Source organism: Pteropus alecto, unplaced genomic scaffold, assembly GCF_000325575.1.
Source record: "Pteropus alecto unplaced genomic scaffold, ASM32557v1 scaffold88, whole genome shotgun sequence".
NCBI classification, from domain to species: Eukaryota; Metazoa; Chordata; class Mammalia; order Chiroptera; family Pteropodidae; genus Pteropus; species Pteropus alecto.
This window is the reverse complement of record NW_006494611.1, coordinates 19,895,095-19,910,174: the sequence shown is the minus strand read 5'-3', so window position 1 is coordinate 19,910,174 and position 15,080 is coordinate 19,895,095. Positions and strand designations below refer to the sequence as shown.

At 34.7% G+C, this 15,080-nt stretch overlaps 1 protein-coding gene across 2 annotated transcripts in view; it reads right to left on the bottom strand.

The window, feature by feature from the left end:
• PRKG1 (protein kinase cGMP-dependent 1) overlaps nucleotides 1–15,080 on the bottom strand; it is a 1,107,428-nt gene that overhangs the window by 125,106 nt on the left and 967,242 nt on the right. For both annotated transcript variants that reach the window (XM_006925986.1, XM_006925985.1), the window contains exon 8: nucleotides 8,916–8,981. In XM_006925986.1, coding sequence (XP_006926048.1) covers nucleotides 8,916–8,981 — 66 coding nt within the window. The remainder of the gene's footprint in view (nucleotides 1–8,915; nucleotides 8,982–15,080) is intronic.

Sequence of the window (15,080 nt, the reverse complement as noted above, 5' to 3'; positions counted from 1 at the left end):
CTCATTTTGGCACTAAAAAGTCTGGACAATCCATATTCCCCCAGGACTCACCTTTCTCACTTCTAAAGAATTTGGAAGAGAGATTTTTTAAGGTCTCATTAAGTTCTAAAATTTTAAGATAAAGCAAACGCATTAGAATATAAGAATGTGAATGTATTACCTATCTATCTTGATTCTTCTTATTTTTTACTAAATTTAGTGGGGTGACATTGGTTAATAAAATTATATAGGTTTCAAGTATACAATTCAATATATCACCTGGATATTGCATTAAATGTTCACCACCCAAAGTCAAATCTTCCGTTACCAGAGCAAAAGGTGGGGAGGAGGGAAGATAGGTAAGGGTTACGGGGGTCAAATATATAGTAATTAATTCTTATTAGTAAACTGGGTGGTTTGTGTGTACCTGGCACTTCTGGGTCTCAATTTCCTCATCTGTAAAATAAATCTAATCTATTATGAGGGTTAGGAAACTACAATCCTTGAGCCAAATGGCAGAGTTAAGTTTTTATGACAAAGAACTGACCGTAGATCTGAAAATGTTTACTATTTCACCCTTTATAGAAAAAGTTTGTCAAGCCTTGGTCTGAAGATCCCTCCTATTTCTTTTTCTTAAATATCTACTATGACTTTCTGACTAATCTGGTCACCATTTAACATTTTTTAACAATGCTTTTTAAACAAAAATATTCAAAATATGATTAATGGTCCACCAACATATTAATGACATATGACTTCTATTTCGCACAGAGTCAATAGGTTACCAAAGTACTGTTGGAACCTTCTATGGAGTGGTGACTTGACAGATAAGAGCTGGGAATTACACATACACCAGAGATAAAAAAAATGATATTTACATATTTGCCTTTACCCACCCCCAATCCACCCAAATACTAGATGTCTGAGTGTCTGACTATGGCAAGCAGTCAGTAAGTTCTATTTGGATGGATGAAGCAAGAAATCACACCTTCTCAATGAGTTCTCTAGTCAGTGATGTTACACATCGTTTCTTTATAGACTTGCTGTAGGAAAAAGGTCTACTATTTTAAAGCACTGTACCTCTTTCCATAACATTAAACAACAAATACTGTCTCTGGACATACTCCTTTTCTAGTAAAAATGTGCTTATTGTGTAGATAGATCATGCTTGCTTAGGACATGCTATAATTCAACTCACATCATTAAACTGAACCAATATAATGTTCCTCTTTCTTCTAAATTTCTAGATTTTATCTCTCCTGCTTAATAAATACTTTTTGTAAAGCATATCAATCAATAATAGCTCCATAAAAAAAGAGAAGCCCAAATAATTACAGCTGACACCATTCTTAGTGAGGCATATTAGTTTTCTTGTGATCATCCTGCCAATATCCTCACATCATCCCAGATTTCATTCTGGAAAATAAACCAAAATAAAATCCACTTAGGCTGTAGGAAAGGCTAAGGCTATGAAATATATTATCACCCTATCAATTAGGCATTATGGCTTCTGATTAATATTGCCTATGGAGTCCCTATAGTCCTATCATGTGAACACAGAACAGCAAACTATGTAAAGACAAGGACACAGGCAACTGAGGCAGGGTAAATATCACTAGGTACATGGGCCTTCATGCAGCTGACCTGGTTGGTGGGGTTAAAATGGTGCCTGAAAGATTCTGCTGTTCCCCAATTTTTCCTCTTCTCCTCTCCCAGCTTAGCACTTGAAAATTCTAAAATCTTTTAGATTTTCTGATTTTTCAGTCTTCAGGGATATGTCATCAAAATGCAAATAACTTTTGTAGAGAATCCTCTTAATCTATAATTAGCTATTAGCCAAATTAATGCAAGGTCTGAAGCGAAGTCCCAGAGAATAGAAAAGTAAAATTAAATGCAGGGATCAAAAACAAAGAAACAGTGTGTGCTTGGGGATGGGGATAATGATAAAAAAAAAAAAAAAAATAGCGCCTTACAGAAGAGTAAAGTGAAGAGAATAAGAGAACTGGAGGAAAAGAGTTTCAGAGAGGGGAAGGCAAGTAGAAAGAGGCAGGCACCTGGAGGACCAAACCTGGAGGGCACTTCAAATCCGTATTCTTTAAGTGTTTGTTTTATTTAAACAGGGTGAGCACATGAGCACAACATGGAAGAGGATTAGAACAGGACTGCTGGGGGCTGCGCTCGATTCTTCAATATTAAGTCAGGGATCAGCAAATTGTGCCTCACAGGCCAAATTCAGCCCATTGTATAATCATTAGCAAATAATGACTTTTACATTTTTAAACCATGGAAATAAAAAATTATTAAAAGATGAATAATATTTCTTGACGCATGAAATTCAAATGTCAGGGTCTATCAACAAAGCTTTATTAGAACACAGCCAATGTCAATCATGTACGCATTGTCTTTGGTTGCTTTTGCTCAACAATAGCATTTGAGTAGGTGCCAGCAAAGATCATTTTAACCTACAGGTCATAAAACATTTACTATCTGGTCACTTACAGAAAAAAAAAAAAAATTCCTACACCTGGTTTAAGTCATGCAGCTATGGCTTCACATTTGCACACCCTACTCTGGAAGTAAAACTCCTACAGTAAACACAATCCACTATATTTTTCAGGCAATTTAGTGAGCATCTATTTTCCTTGAGTATGTGTCTTGGTAAGCCTCGTCCCTCACCAAGTTGCTCATCAGAAACACCTAGAGCATCCTCCCTGAGAGAAGTTGGATAAATATGATTTTCTTCATGTTTCCATCTCTTCTGACACTCTGGGTCCTGATACAGATGGCTTCCCAGGCTCCTACTTGGCTGGTCCCCTGTTTCATCTACACAGCCCAGAGGGTAGATTTAGTATTTTTATTTATTTTTTGCCTAATACTTGGAGTTAACACTTGAATAGCCACAGCAAAGGGAAATAAAGAAAGGCACCAATCTACTATTAGCAAGAAGGCGGGGAGGAAATCTGGGTAGAGTCCAGGACCAGAAGCACTATCTTTAGAGACTGATGCTTGTGTGACTACAGAGCTTGAATGGTAAAAAGAAGCTAAATGGGGAAGGTAGGGTAACTAGAAAGATATGAGTTTTTGCTACCAGCACTGATAATGAAACAACAAAAATATTTTAATATAGGCACAGATTTGTCTGTAGTTAAGCTATTTTCACATCTAATTTGAATGTGTGTCTTGTTCATCTCAGTAGTCCAAGTACCTGAGACAGGAAGCTGGCATTATTATCTTTCTTAATGAATAAATGTCAAATTTCCTAGTCTGGCTTGAATTCCAGTTTTAATACCTAGACTCTAATTTGGGTATTGAGAAATAGTCATTGGTTTATTAATTCCAGTGACTTTTTCTCTGTGTTCAATCTTTCTTGGTAACTAGTTTGCTGCTTTATTTTTTATGGGTCTTCAGTCTAGCCTTAGACTTATAAATTGCTTCCTGATTGTTAGCCTAGTGGCTGGATCTTGCTACTTTTAATAATCACATAGTATAAATATGCCTATTACACATGAGATAACTATAGCTTTAGGAGGTTAAAAATTTGAACCACAGTCACCTAGGCTTCCTTGATCTATGGAGATACCTTAGTTTCTAAGACTGCCATTTTTAATGCCCCATGATCTGACATTTGACACTCCCTTCTAATCTCATCATTTTTATGCCACAGCACACTGCACTTCCTCTAGGCTAGCTTTTGGTATCCATCCCCCACTTTGTCTCAATGACAAGACTGGTTCCAGAGTACGATTAAATATCATGAGTGTCACTGATGAAAGGGTTAGCAGTATGCAGTTTGTAAATTATTCTGGTAACTCCCAAGTTCCAGTTGAGTGCCTTAGGAACCACCTGAAATGATTTGGAGGGAGAGAAGGAGGACCCATGGGTGCTCTAGGGGGCCTACTCTATGAACCTAGAAAAGTTTCTGTTTTCTTTCTAATTAATTTTATTTGAACAATGGATTTGGTAAAACAAAAGTTTAAAAACCAATGGTGATGTCATTTAAGATCGACATTACCAGGAATGATAGAATAATTAAAAGCCAGTATGGCACAGGACTGACCAACAAGAATGAAAACTGGTCCTAATGTTTGTCAGCTGTCACCTTTTAGTTGTTGGATCAGGGAAAGATCTGGAGAGTCCTGGCGGTGGGAATCAGATGACCAGGACAGCAGAGGGGTGGAAGGGACACACAGGGAGCTTAAACTATTATTTACCAATGGGTATGAAAATATTTCAATTTTCATAATAGTATGCCTACGTCTTGGAAGTTACCCAGTAAATAAGTACTAGAGTTACAAATCTAACTTAGAACTTAATTTCCTGGGGGAAAAAATATGTAATTCTTTTAATATTTACTAGTGTTATGTTACTGTCTTTAACAATGATCTCAACAGGTCAAAAGAAATATGATCTTACTTGTACTTCTAGCTTCATCAACAATATCTCATGCCAATGAAGAGGTAGACATTCTGTAACTGATCATGAAACACGATAATGTGCTTACTTTTATATTTATTTTATTTTGAGGATTCCAAAACAAGGAGGCACTAAAGAGAGCTAGTTGTTTTATGTATTAAAAAATATCATAGAAAGAGATTGTTCTGTTAGACTAATATTCTTTTTTAATTTAATTTCACAAATTTTGGAATAACTGCTGATAGTTACTAAGATAATGATTAGGTTCAAGAAACCAATTCTCAGAGAATACTTGTTGAGGAAACCATGTATCTATCATTTTCTAGTTTGTCAATGAGTATTTTAAAAAATTCTGACATGCATGATTAGTTGCAATCATGTTCTTTTGCTCTCCTTCTGGAATGATAAATCATAATCACTGGCTTCTGTAACATGGTACCTTGCTTATAAATTTGAGAAAGAAGCTCCTCTTGTTGACAGTTCTAATATCTGCCATCTGTTTGCATGGGATGAAGCCCTGGTGCTCCCTTAATTGGCAATAAATTAGGAACCAGCAGCATGCTTTTGACAGGATCCTTTTGTTACAGTTTGATTTTCCTGTTAAGCTATAAATTCAGTTTGGTGAGATGCTCAACCTGTCTTCTAAAAGTTCAGAAATCACTTCTTGAGTCCTGTACTCAAGCCATCTTCTTCATATTTATGTTTAAAGCTAGACTTCTCTCAAGGTGTCCCCTCTGAATGTATATCTCTGAAGGGAGACTTATGCTGATTATAGAGAAAAACTGCTAAATCCAAAACATTTGTATGTCTTTTTGTAAGAAGAGGAAGGGACATTTATTGAGTGTTTATTACATACCTTGTGCTGTCAATGGACCTTTACATATGTTAAATTGATCCTCAAACCAATTTTATAATTTAGGTACTACTATTTCATTTTTTTTTTCAGATGTGGAAACTGAGACTTAGAATTTATGTAACTCGTCCATATAGTCATAAAATGATGCAGTCAAGATTCAAGTATTGACCTGTATTTGCCAAAGCCCATGCACTCTTCACAATGTATTGTATACGACTAGGTTCGAAAAAAGAGAAAATTAGGATGAGGCAAAACTATAATGTGCGGTGCTATTTGATACTCCTTCATCGTTCAGGACCTCGGTTAACTAAAATGAAGAAGCTAGACTAGATGACTCACAAAGTCTCACCCAGTTTGATCTCCATGATTAGATTAATCTGGGTTTTACCATTTACCTTGAAACTCTTTCAAGTTATTAAACTTCTATGGGTTTCAATTTCCTCTTCCGTAAAATATCCTATCTACCTTCCAGGAAGGATGTCACACATGTGTAAATTCACAAATGATAACTATAGGGACTTAAACTGATACTTTTACCCATTCACTCCCAATTAGCTGGCAGATCCTCAGGCCCACTCACTCTCTTGCCCCCACCAGATTTCCTTGCTTTATGCTTTAGAGGCAAAATTAAGGACATCCTTATTTCCAAAACTTTCCTTATCTACATCTGTGTAAATTTTCTGTACATGAGTAAATTCACAAATGATAACTATAGGGACTTAAACTGATACTTTTACCCATTCACTCCCAATTAGCTGGCAGATCCTCAGGCCCACTCACTCTCTTGCCCCCACCAGATTTCCTTGCTTTATGCTTTAGAGGCAAAATTAAGGACATCCTTATTTACAAAACTTTCCTTATCTACATCTCTGTAAATTTTCTGTCTCTCTCTTTTTCTTAATTTTTTCTATTTTCAGGGCAGGGGGGCGGGGGTGGATATGTTCTCCAAGTAATCTATCCTTGTTTGCCCACAATTTCTTCCCCTGTGGCCTCATTTTCCTCAGATAGGCCCTATAATATTTCATTTATTCCATCTTCCTGGATTCTCGTGCACACCCATCATAAGGAAACTCTCCAAGGCCTTGCTAATTCCTCAGGCTCTCTCTCTTCTTTTAACTAAATTTCTCAAAAGAAAGAACTGTTTAGCCTGTCACTTACTCAATTCCCACTCATTCTATGTAATCTATATTCCATTCTCACCACTTTATTAAAATTCTTCTCCCAGGTAACTAAACCTATTGCCCTTTTCTTAAGAAGTATGTCTTTTGGCTTCTCACTTGCACTTAACACTGCTGATTATCCATTTTTTTCTTGAAACCTTCTCTTAGTTTCTGAAGTTTCCTACACTGCTCTGATTGCTAACACCTCAATTTTATTCACTGTTTTTTTCTTCCTCTCCTTAACTCTTGAATGTAAGAATTTCTGAAATTCTAAACTTGGTCTTTTTAGCTTCTCTATCCTTTCACACAATTTCATTTGGTCTCATAGTCTCAGCTGTTAACTCTATATAAACAAATTTTAAGTTAATTTTTAATTAACTTAAACAAGAGTTCTTGTCCTACATTTTGCACCTCCTGCAGGGCATCTGTTCTTTATTGTCCAATATGTATACAAAATTAATTATATTTTTAGTGAAATACCATTGTGCCTCCTAAACTGATTCTTCTATATTCCTTCTAGATCTTCTCAATCTTGATTACAACCCTGATTTCTTTCTTGCGCTCCATATTCAGTCAAGTATTAAGCCCTCTGGTTTTACATTAAACATTCCTCCTATAAATGGTATTAGGATCATTGCTTGAATTTATAGACTCCTAACCAGATACTATGAATCCAGCCTCACCCTCTAATTCATCTTACACTGCATTCTCAGATGAGCCTATCAAATACAGTGTTACAGTGACACTATTTTGCTGCAAAAAGTTGTCAGAGTTGCCCTTATCCCAGTACTCAATGTTCATGGTGAGCTAGCCCCAGTGACCTTTATCCAATCTCGCTCTAGTTGGTTGAAATGGCTTTCTTTATGAGTATGGCCTATACTGTTCACTCTATTTGTATTGCCTCTCCTATACTTCCAAATCTCCCTCATAATACCATTTCTTTCATGAAGACTTCCTCGAGTCTCCTCAGAATTAGTCACTCTTTTATCCAAACTCCCATAAATGTGCATTCTGGACCTTTCTTACATTCTGCCTGGCATCATGATTATTTTGTGTATACACCACATCTCCTATATTAGAAGCTAACCACCAAACCAGGATCGATGCTGCTCCTTTGATTCTTCTCATGGCTCCTAACAATGTCTTGTATACGGTAGATCCTTAGTAAAATGTTAGTCGAAGGAAAGAATGAGTTACTGTTGGTTTTAGGAACCAGACAAAGCATACCTATTTCAGAAATATTCGCGGATCTAACCATCATTCTGCAGCTGTGGCACTGCTCTGTATCTAGACCTCCAACATAGAGGGGCTCCCAAAGTGAGATTTGTGAATCAAGTGAGATCTCTCCAGAACCCTGTGAGCTCAACATTTGAATCCACCATTCTGAGCTGATCATATCTGTTCCCTCATTTTCATTTCACATTGACACTCACAGCCTATTTCGGTTCAAAAGACACCATTAAGTGGGTGTTTTAAAGTTCTTCTCCTTGAGTCAGGCACTTGACTTTTCTGATAAACTTATCCATAAACACTATAATGAGGATGAATCTGGTGGACTACTTTCAGGTAATGTCCATGCATTTTAACCATGCTCTTGGAGAGTCAATAGTCTGATATTTGCAGTGAAACTCATAAAGCATTCAGGTAATGAGAATAGCAACCCAAATTAGAGAGAAAGATCAGGGATAGGCATCATGGAATAAATGTTTAATGGCCCTAAATATATGCCTATGTCTATTTCTCCCAAGAAGACATAAAAATGGCCAAGAGAAATAGGAAAAGATGCTCAACCTCATTAGCCATTATGGAAATGCAAATCCAAATCACAATGAAATACCACCTCACACCTGTTAGAATGGCTATCATCAACAAGACAAGTAATAGCAAGTGTTAGAGAGGTTGTGGGGAAGAAAGAACCTTTATACACTACTGATGGAAATGTAAATTGGTACAGCCACTATGAAAAACAACGTGGAGTTTTCACAAAAAATTTAAAATAGAATCACCGCACAGTAATCCCTCTTCTGGGTATCTACCCCCAAAATTTGAAAACATTTATTCATAAAGATAGATAACAGTGTTATTCATGGTGGCCAAGAAATGAAAACAACTGGTGCCCTTTGTTAGGTGATTGGATAAAGAGTATGTGGTACATATTACAATGGAATATTACTCAGCCATAAGAAAAGATGAAATGCTGCCATTTGCAACAACATAGATATATCTCAAGATGATCGTGCTAAGCAACATCATCCCCGGTTTACAGATGAACTAAATGAAGTAAAGCTCATAGTGGTTAAGTATCTTGTTGAAGATCACAAGGCTAGAATGGCAGAGCCATCCACCTCCAAAACTAATAGGAAATGAGAATCAAATATAGAACTCATTTTAAAATGAAAGAATGTAATACAAGTATTAAAAGCTCCATAAAATGATGTCTAATTCCAGCACCTTATACATGTCATTGATATGAGTATGCAATATGCATAATAAAGCAATGTACTTACTCTCTGTCAATCACAAGGCAGGTGACAGCTTCTGCAGCAATTACGTTTGCCGTTCTTACATCTTCCCTATATAAAAAATAGAGAAACATTGAAGTAAAATAACCTTTAATATCAAATAAAAGTGTTCATTCTGATTAATTCAGGAGACGTATTAAATTATGTGCACTTTTCTGATTTATCCACTTCCAGGTTTAAGCTTTGTTAGTGTTTCAAATGTCTTGTCCTGAGGAACCACCTTACTCCTGTCATGAATTACACAAATCCTACAGTCATAATCCGGTAGTTATAATCTTCAAACTTAAAGTTTCGCTTACACATGTGAAACAAAATTTTATATCATTATTCACTGTGTTCTTTGGGGAATTTATGAATTAATTGGACAATTATAAAGACAATAATGAACATGGATAGAAGAAAGTTTTTCAAGGACCTGAAGGTATGTTTCTAGAAATTGAAAGTCTAATTAATCCATTTGTGTGTGAATTCATCATTATAACCTTAAGAACAATGTATCTATTTTAATTATTTCTTTACTTTAGAGACCCTGTTTTTATGTGGCTAACATTTGGGCAACTTATAATATACAGTCATTCATCTACACTAGAGCTTCAACGGTATTTGACAAATGTTAATCACACAGACCATGATTTGTATGTACTCTCCTTTTAGAAGCTTCTAATTTATCACTGTAAGAATATCTAGCAACCTCTTAAATATTTAAATATCTGCCCTGATATCTCTGTCTTATCCAACAGTCAAAGGTGGATTTGGTAAATTAACATTCACATTTCATTTTGAGCTAATAAAAACTTAATGATACCACTGTCATGAAAACATTACATACTCAAAAATGAATTCTTTTTTCTGGAAAAGTAAAATTTCTAATATAATTAATAATAAATATAGTTTGAAATACATTAAAGAGTATGTACATAGGAAATAATATAGTGTTATTACATTCTAAAAATCATAATAAAAACATCATACATCTCTAATAACAGGCTATGAAGTCTTGAAAATAAAGATGCATCTAGTAGATTTTTATTTTTTCAAAATACGCTAAGTTCTCACATATACTTCTGAATTCTGTATTTTTTCCACTGATTATTTTTTTTTTGTCTTTCATTATTGCTACATCATGCTGTTAAGATTACAGTTGCTTTATAGTAGCTACTCATATTTAGTACTTGGTAAAGCAAGTTTCCTCTTCCTAAAATTCCTTTGCAAACAATGCCTCTGATAAGGGACTAATATGAAAAATATACAAAGTCATATAACTCAACAATAAAAAAAAATCCAATTAAAAAATGGGCAGACACTTCTCCCAAGAAGACATACAAATAGTCAACAAACATGAAAAGATGCTCAACTTCACTAGCTATTAGGGAAATGCAAATCAAACCACAATGAGATACCATTTTGCACCTGTTTGAATGGCTATTATTAACAGGACAAGTAATAGCAAGTGTTGGAGAGGTTGTAGAAGGGAAGGAACCTTCATACACTGCTGGTGAGAATGTGAATTGGTACAAACACTATGGAAAATAGCATAAAATATCCTCAAAAAATTATGAATTTCCATATGACCTAGTAATTCCTCTTCTGGGTATTCACCCCCAAAATTTGAAAACATTTATTTGTAAGGATATATTCACCCTGATTTTCATAGCAGCATTATTCAGAGTGGCCAAGACATGGAAACAACTGAAGTGTTCTTAAATAGATGATTGGATAAAGAAGATGTGGTACTTATGTACAATGGCATATTAGCCATAAATATGATGAAATACTGTTGTATGTGACAACATAGATGGATCTTGAGATAATCATGCTAAGCATAACAACTCAGACAGAAAAAGTTGAGAACCATATGATTTCACTCATATGTGGGATATAAAATGAAAGCAACAAACAAACAAGACAAACAGAGATTCATGGACATGGACAACAGTTTAGTGGTTACCAGAGAGAAGGAAATGAGGGGGAAGTTACATAGGAGTAGATGGGGTCAAATACATGGTAATAGAAGGAAATTTAACTTTGGGCAGTGAACAATGCAATATACATATGACATGTTATTCAGTTGTACACTTGAAATCTGTATGATTTTGTTAACCAGTGTCACCTCAACAAATTTAATTAAAAAAAGATAAAAATAAATAATAAAAGTTAACAGCCAAGATATATATTTTCAAAATTTTTTATAGTTAAAAGTTAAAACTTTATAATTAACCATAATAAATATTTAAAATGGAATTAGAAAAACATATCTTGATGATACTCTTGAACATTCATATTTTATATAGACTTTAAAATAGTTTTCCTCTTCCAAAGAAATCCGTACTGGGATTCTGGCAGAGTTATATTATATTTATACATTGATTTCAGAAAAAGGACTTTCTGATTATATTAATTTTCCATACAAGAACATGGCATGACTCTCAACTTGTTTAGATTTAGATTTTTGTCTTTAAATAACTAAAATTTCCTAATCTTTTTCACTCAGGTTTCGACATTTTAAAAACAGTATTCTTAGGTGTTTATATCATTAGTTTCTCTTATGAGTGGCATTCCTTTCCCATTTCTGTTTCTTTTTGGTTCTTACTATGAAATAAAAAACTTATGAATTTTTGTAGATTTTTAATTCATCTACCTTACTAAACTCTCTTCTGATTCTAAAATTTTTATTACAGTCTCAACTCCCAATATCATCCTTCCAGTTACTCCCTACACATTCTTCCTTATAGCTGAACTGGCCTCCTTTCAATTACTGAACACCTCTACTCCCTTCAGTTATGAGTGCTTCTTAACATGGCTTCACCTAAAGCCTAGGAAGTTCCTCTCCAGCTCCTTGCTTAGTTCTTCCCTGCTTATCCTTTAGATCTGGCCTCAGTGCCCCTTCCTCAGGGATGCCATATAAATAACCTTCATCATATTCTCTGTTCTCATAACCCTACAGTACCTCTCATTCACCTACCACAGTTTGTAATATATACAATTATTAGTGTGGTCACTTGTTTAATGACCCTATGTCCCTTCCACTAAACCACATGAAGGCACGTTTCCATGGCTCGTTTTGCTCTCCATTTTATTCTGAATAGCCGGCACATACGAGGTGCTTAGTAAGTCAGTGGGACAGGAATGACAGGTATCACAGTCAGGTCCTTGAGTAGTAGAGCAGAATTTAGGCTTTGGTGTCACGGTGTCAGTTTTACAAGACAAGCTACAAGCTATGTGAAAGCCACAGCTTCCAAATCTGTAAAAAGGTGGAATAGAATGCCCACTTACTATATGGTATTGAATGAGATAATCAAAGATTAGTTTATCATAATTCCATGCATATAGAAAGCAGTGTATTCTGCTGTTTATTACTTCTGATATTTCTCATTACCAACACTGTCATGTCTGCCCCTATGGAGATGCTGTCTGTGTTTTATAAAATATTCCTGCCCAAGAACAAACTACAAAATTTTTTATTGCTCCATAAAATTAGACAATATTTCAGCTACATTATCATTTTCTAAGTAGTGGAGTGGACACAAGCAGAAAATGTCAGTTATGCCCATCGAGTTTTTCATAAATTGTATGAATGGCTTATTTTTGAGGAGGTTGTCGCTCACGGCAGCACATGTTACTACAAATAGCAGTCGGTGTAAAAAATAAAAAATCCTATCACAACTTATACAAAACATTATATTAAATCTAATATTCCCTAAAATATTTTTCCATCTTGACAATTTATAAATTGCTCAGTCTTTTAAAATATAATATATACAAAATAATGCTTCATTTTCATAATAATTTCTGTGTATATAAAATTTTCAAAATGATTTCATTACAGACTTTCGATATTTCAAAATTTTATCATATTATCTGGTCTAAATCAGATATATTTTTTAAAATGAATGCAATATCCTTGCAATAAAAAGAAAATGCATAGATATTTTTAAATGTAGATGGGGGAAAGTCAAAGATAAGAAGTAACATAGTCAGTAGAAACTGAAAATATTTTATTCTAAAAAGGATAATTTGTAAGTTATAGCCTACAATTAGTCTTAGTGCCTAGTAAAGTGACATATATCAAAATAAAAGAGATGCATAACATGGAGGAAAAATAACATACTCAACAATTCACACAAATCTCATTTAATGTATATAACAGAGGATTGGTATTTTATCCCAAATTTACACATGGGGATAGAAGTTAGGTAACAGACCTAAGTCAGACACAGATATTGAGTTGCAGCCCTGGAATCTGAACACGATCTGTCTGGCTCCAAAGTCCATGTTCTTTCCACAACAGTCCACTGCTGATACACTCTATCATATTCTAATTTGACAACAATTCTAAATTTATTCTAATGCACAGTAACTTTTGAGCAGTCCATCATTATAAAAAATATATTTAACTGTTAATAAAAACAGTATTAATACTTTTTTTATGGGTGCCCAAGTATGATGCTAATCTAATAAACCGTTTTCAAATCAAACTGTTAGAGTTTCTACTCATGGCTATTTCCTAGCCCTGCTATGTTGCTTTATAATAACATTACATAAAAATAGAAAATTACTCAATATCAAGTTTATTCAATGCCAAACTCAGGTTGCCATTACATTGTTGTTGTATCTCCACTAATAAGGTATTTAGGTCATTACGCCTGTTCATGCAGGTGTCTAGAAACTCCGTCCCTGTGTACTCAGAGAGCCTGCTCCTGTGACAGAAAAAAATACTATCTGACATAGTAATGACATATATTAATCTCTTACTTTAAGAGCGATAGTAGAAACTTCTAATGAGAGAATATTTCTCTTATAAACTGACAATACCATGACTTACTGTGTATGCTTGTCCTTTGTAGGTCCAAGGATCACGGTAAAAGCAAATATCATTCAGATTCAGATATAAAATATCACATACTCATATAATACAGAGGTTCTAATAGTTCTATGTTGTTATTTAACTTATTTCTAGCCATACATAGCTGTTATGATACTGGTTTCCCACAGAATATCTGTCAAGTTAGCAGGGGTTTCGTGTAATACTGGTTTAGAAATGGGGGAAGAGAAGAAAAAGGGAGATAGCATTATTTTTAAAAACTAAGTTTCCTTTTATTTTTATTTTTTGGCAGGTCAGGGCATTTTATAACTTCTAAAAGAATATATGTGATTTTGAAAAACACACTGACCACTAGAGAATTTTATAACTTAGAGTTATAAGGTAATGTACAATCTAATTAATTAAAAACTTTCACCAAACACATATTGCCTCTGAACACTCAACACACTTCTCTACAGCAAGTAAATGTACATGTAACTAGAGAACAGTCCAGGCCTAACACGTATATTGTTTTTTAAAATAAAACCTCATATTCATCCATTTCTGTACCTGTATTAGTTGATTGCAGTGTGACAATTAATAAACAAGTACTATTGCAGAAGTAGCTACTGTTTGGCAGATAAACAGATATTTCACAAACTTGCTATTGATTAGCGAATAATTACCGTCAAAGCTATGCAGTTTAGTACTGTTCTCTTTTTAAGCATTTTTGGAGTAGTTAGAAATTCCTTTCAATGAAATCATAGAGCATAAAAATTATCCAAAAATATTTGCAAATACAGTTTTCTTTGCACTGACTCTGATATTCTCTGAACTTCATTGCTGGAATCTTCATCACTGCTGTATCCCAAAGTGGAATCACTGTCAGTATCTGAATAATCCATAGCAAGGGTTTAACATCGACTCTTCTTGTTCTGAAGCAGTTCTCTTTTGTCTCGTGGCTAGTAGAGAACTCAATAGTAGGTTGATATCTCAGGAGAACACAGAATGCATGAGGCCAAAGTAGAATGTAGTTCATGCAAAGTTGTTGTCCACGTAAGGGCTCTCTTCTTTCAGCTCTATAGCAATGTGACGGCTGTCAACAGTGTCCTAGCATTCTCTCAGTGCCAGCCTTCATGGAAACTGACACTACTCCAATTGCTCATGAACTTACAGCGATCCATGGGTCAGAGCTCTTTATTCTTAGTCAAGCCCAACAATTTAATGCTCACAGTTAACTTTGGATCACATAGGACAAAATAAATTCTTTTCATCTCAAAATCAAAGTCAATCTTACTACAACAGATAGAATATTCAAAACTGATAGTATATGATAAGCATCAAAGAGC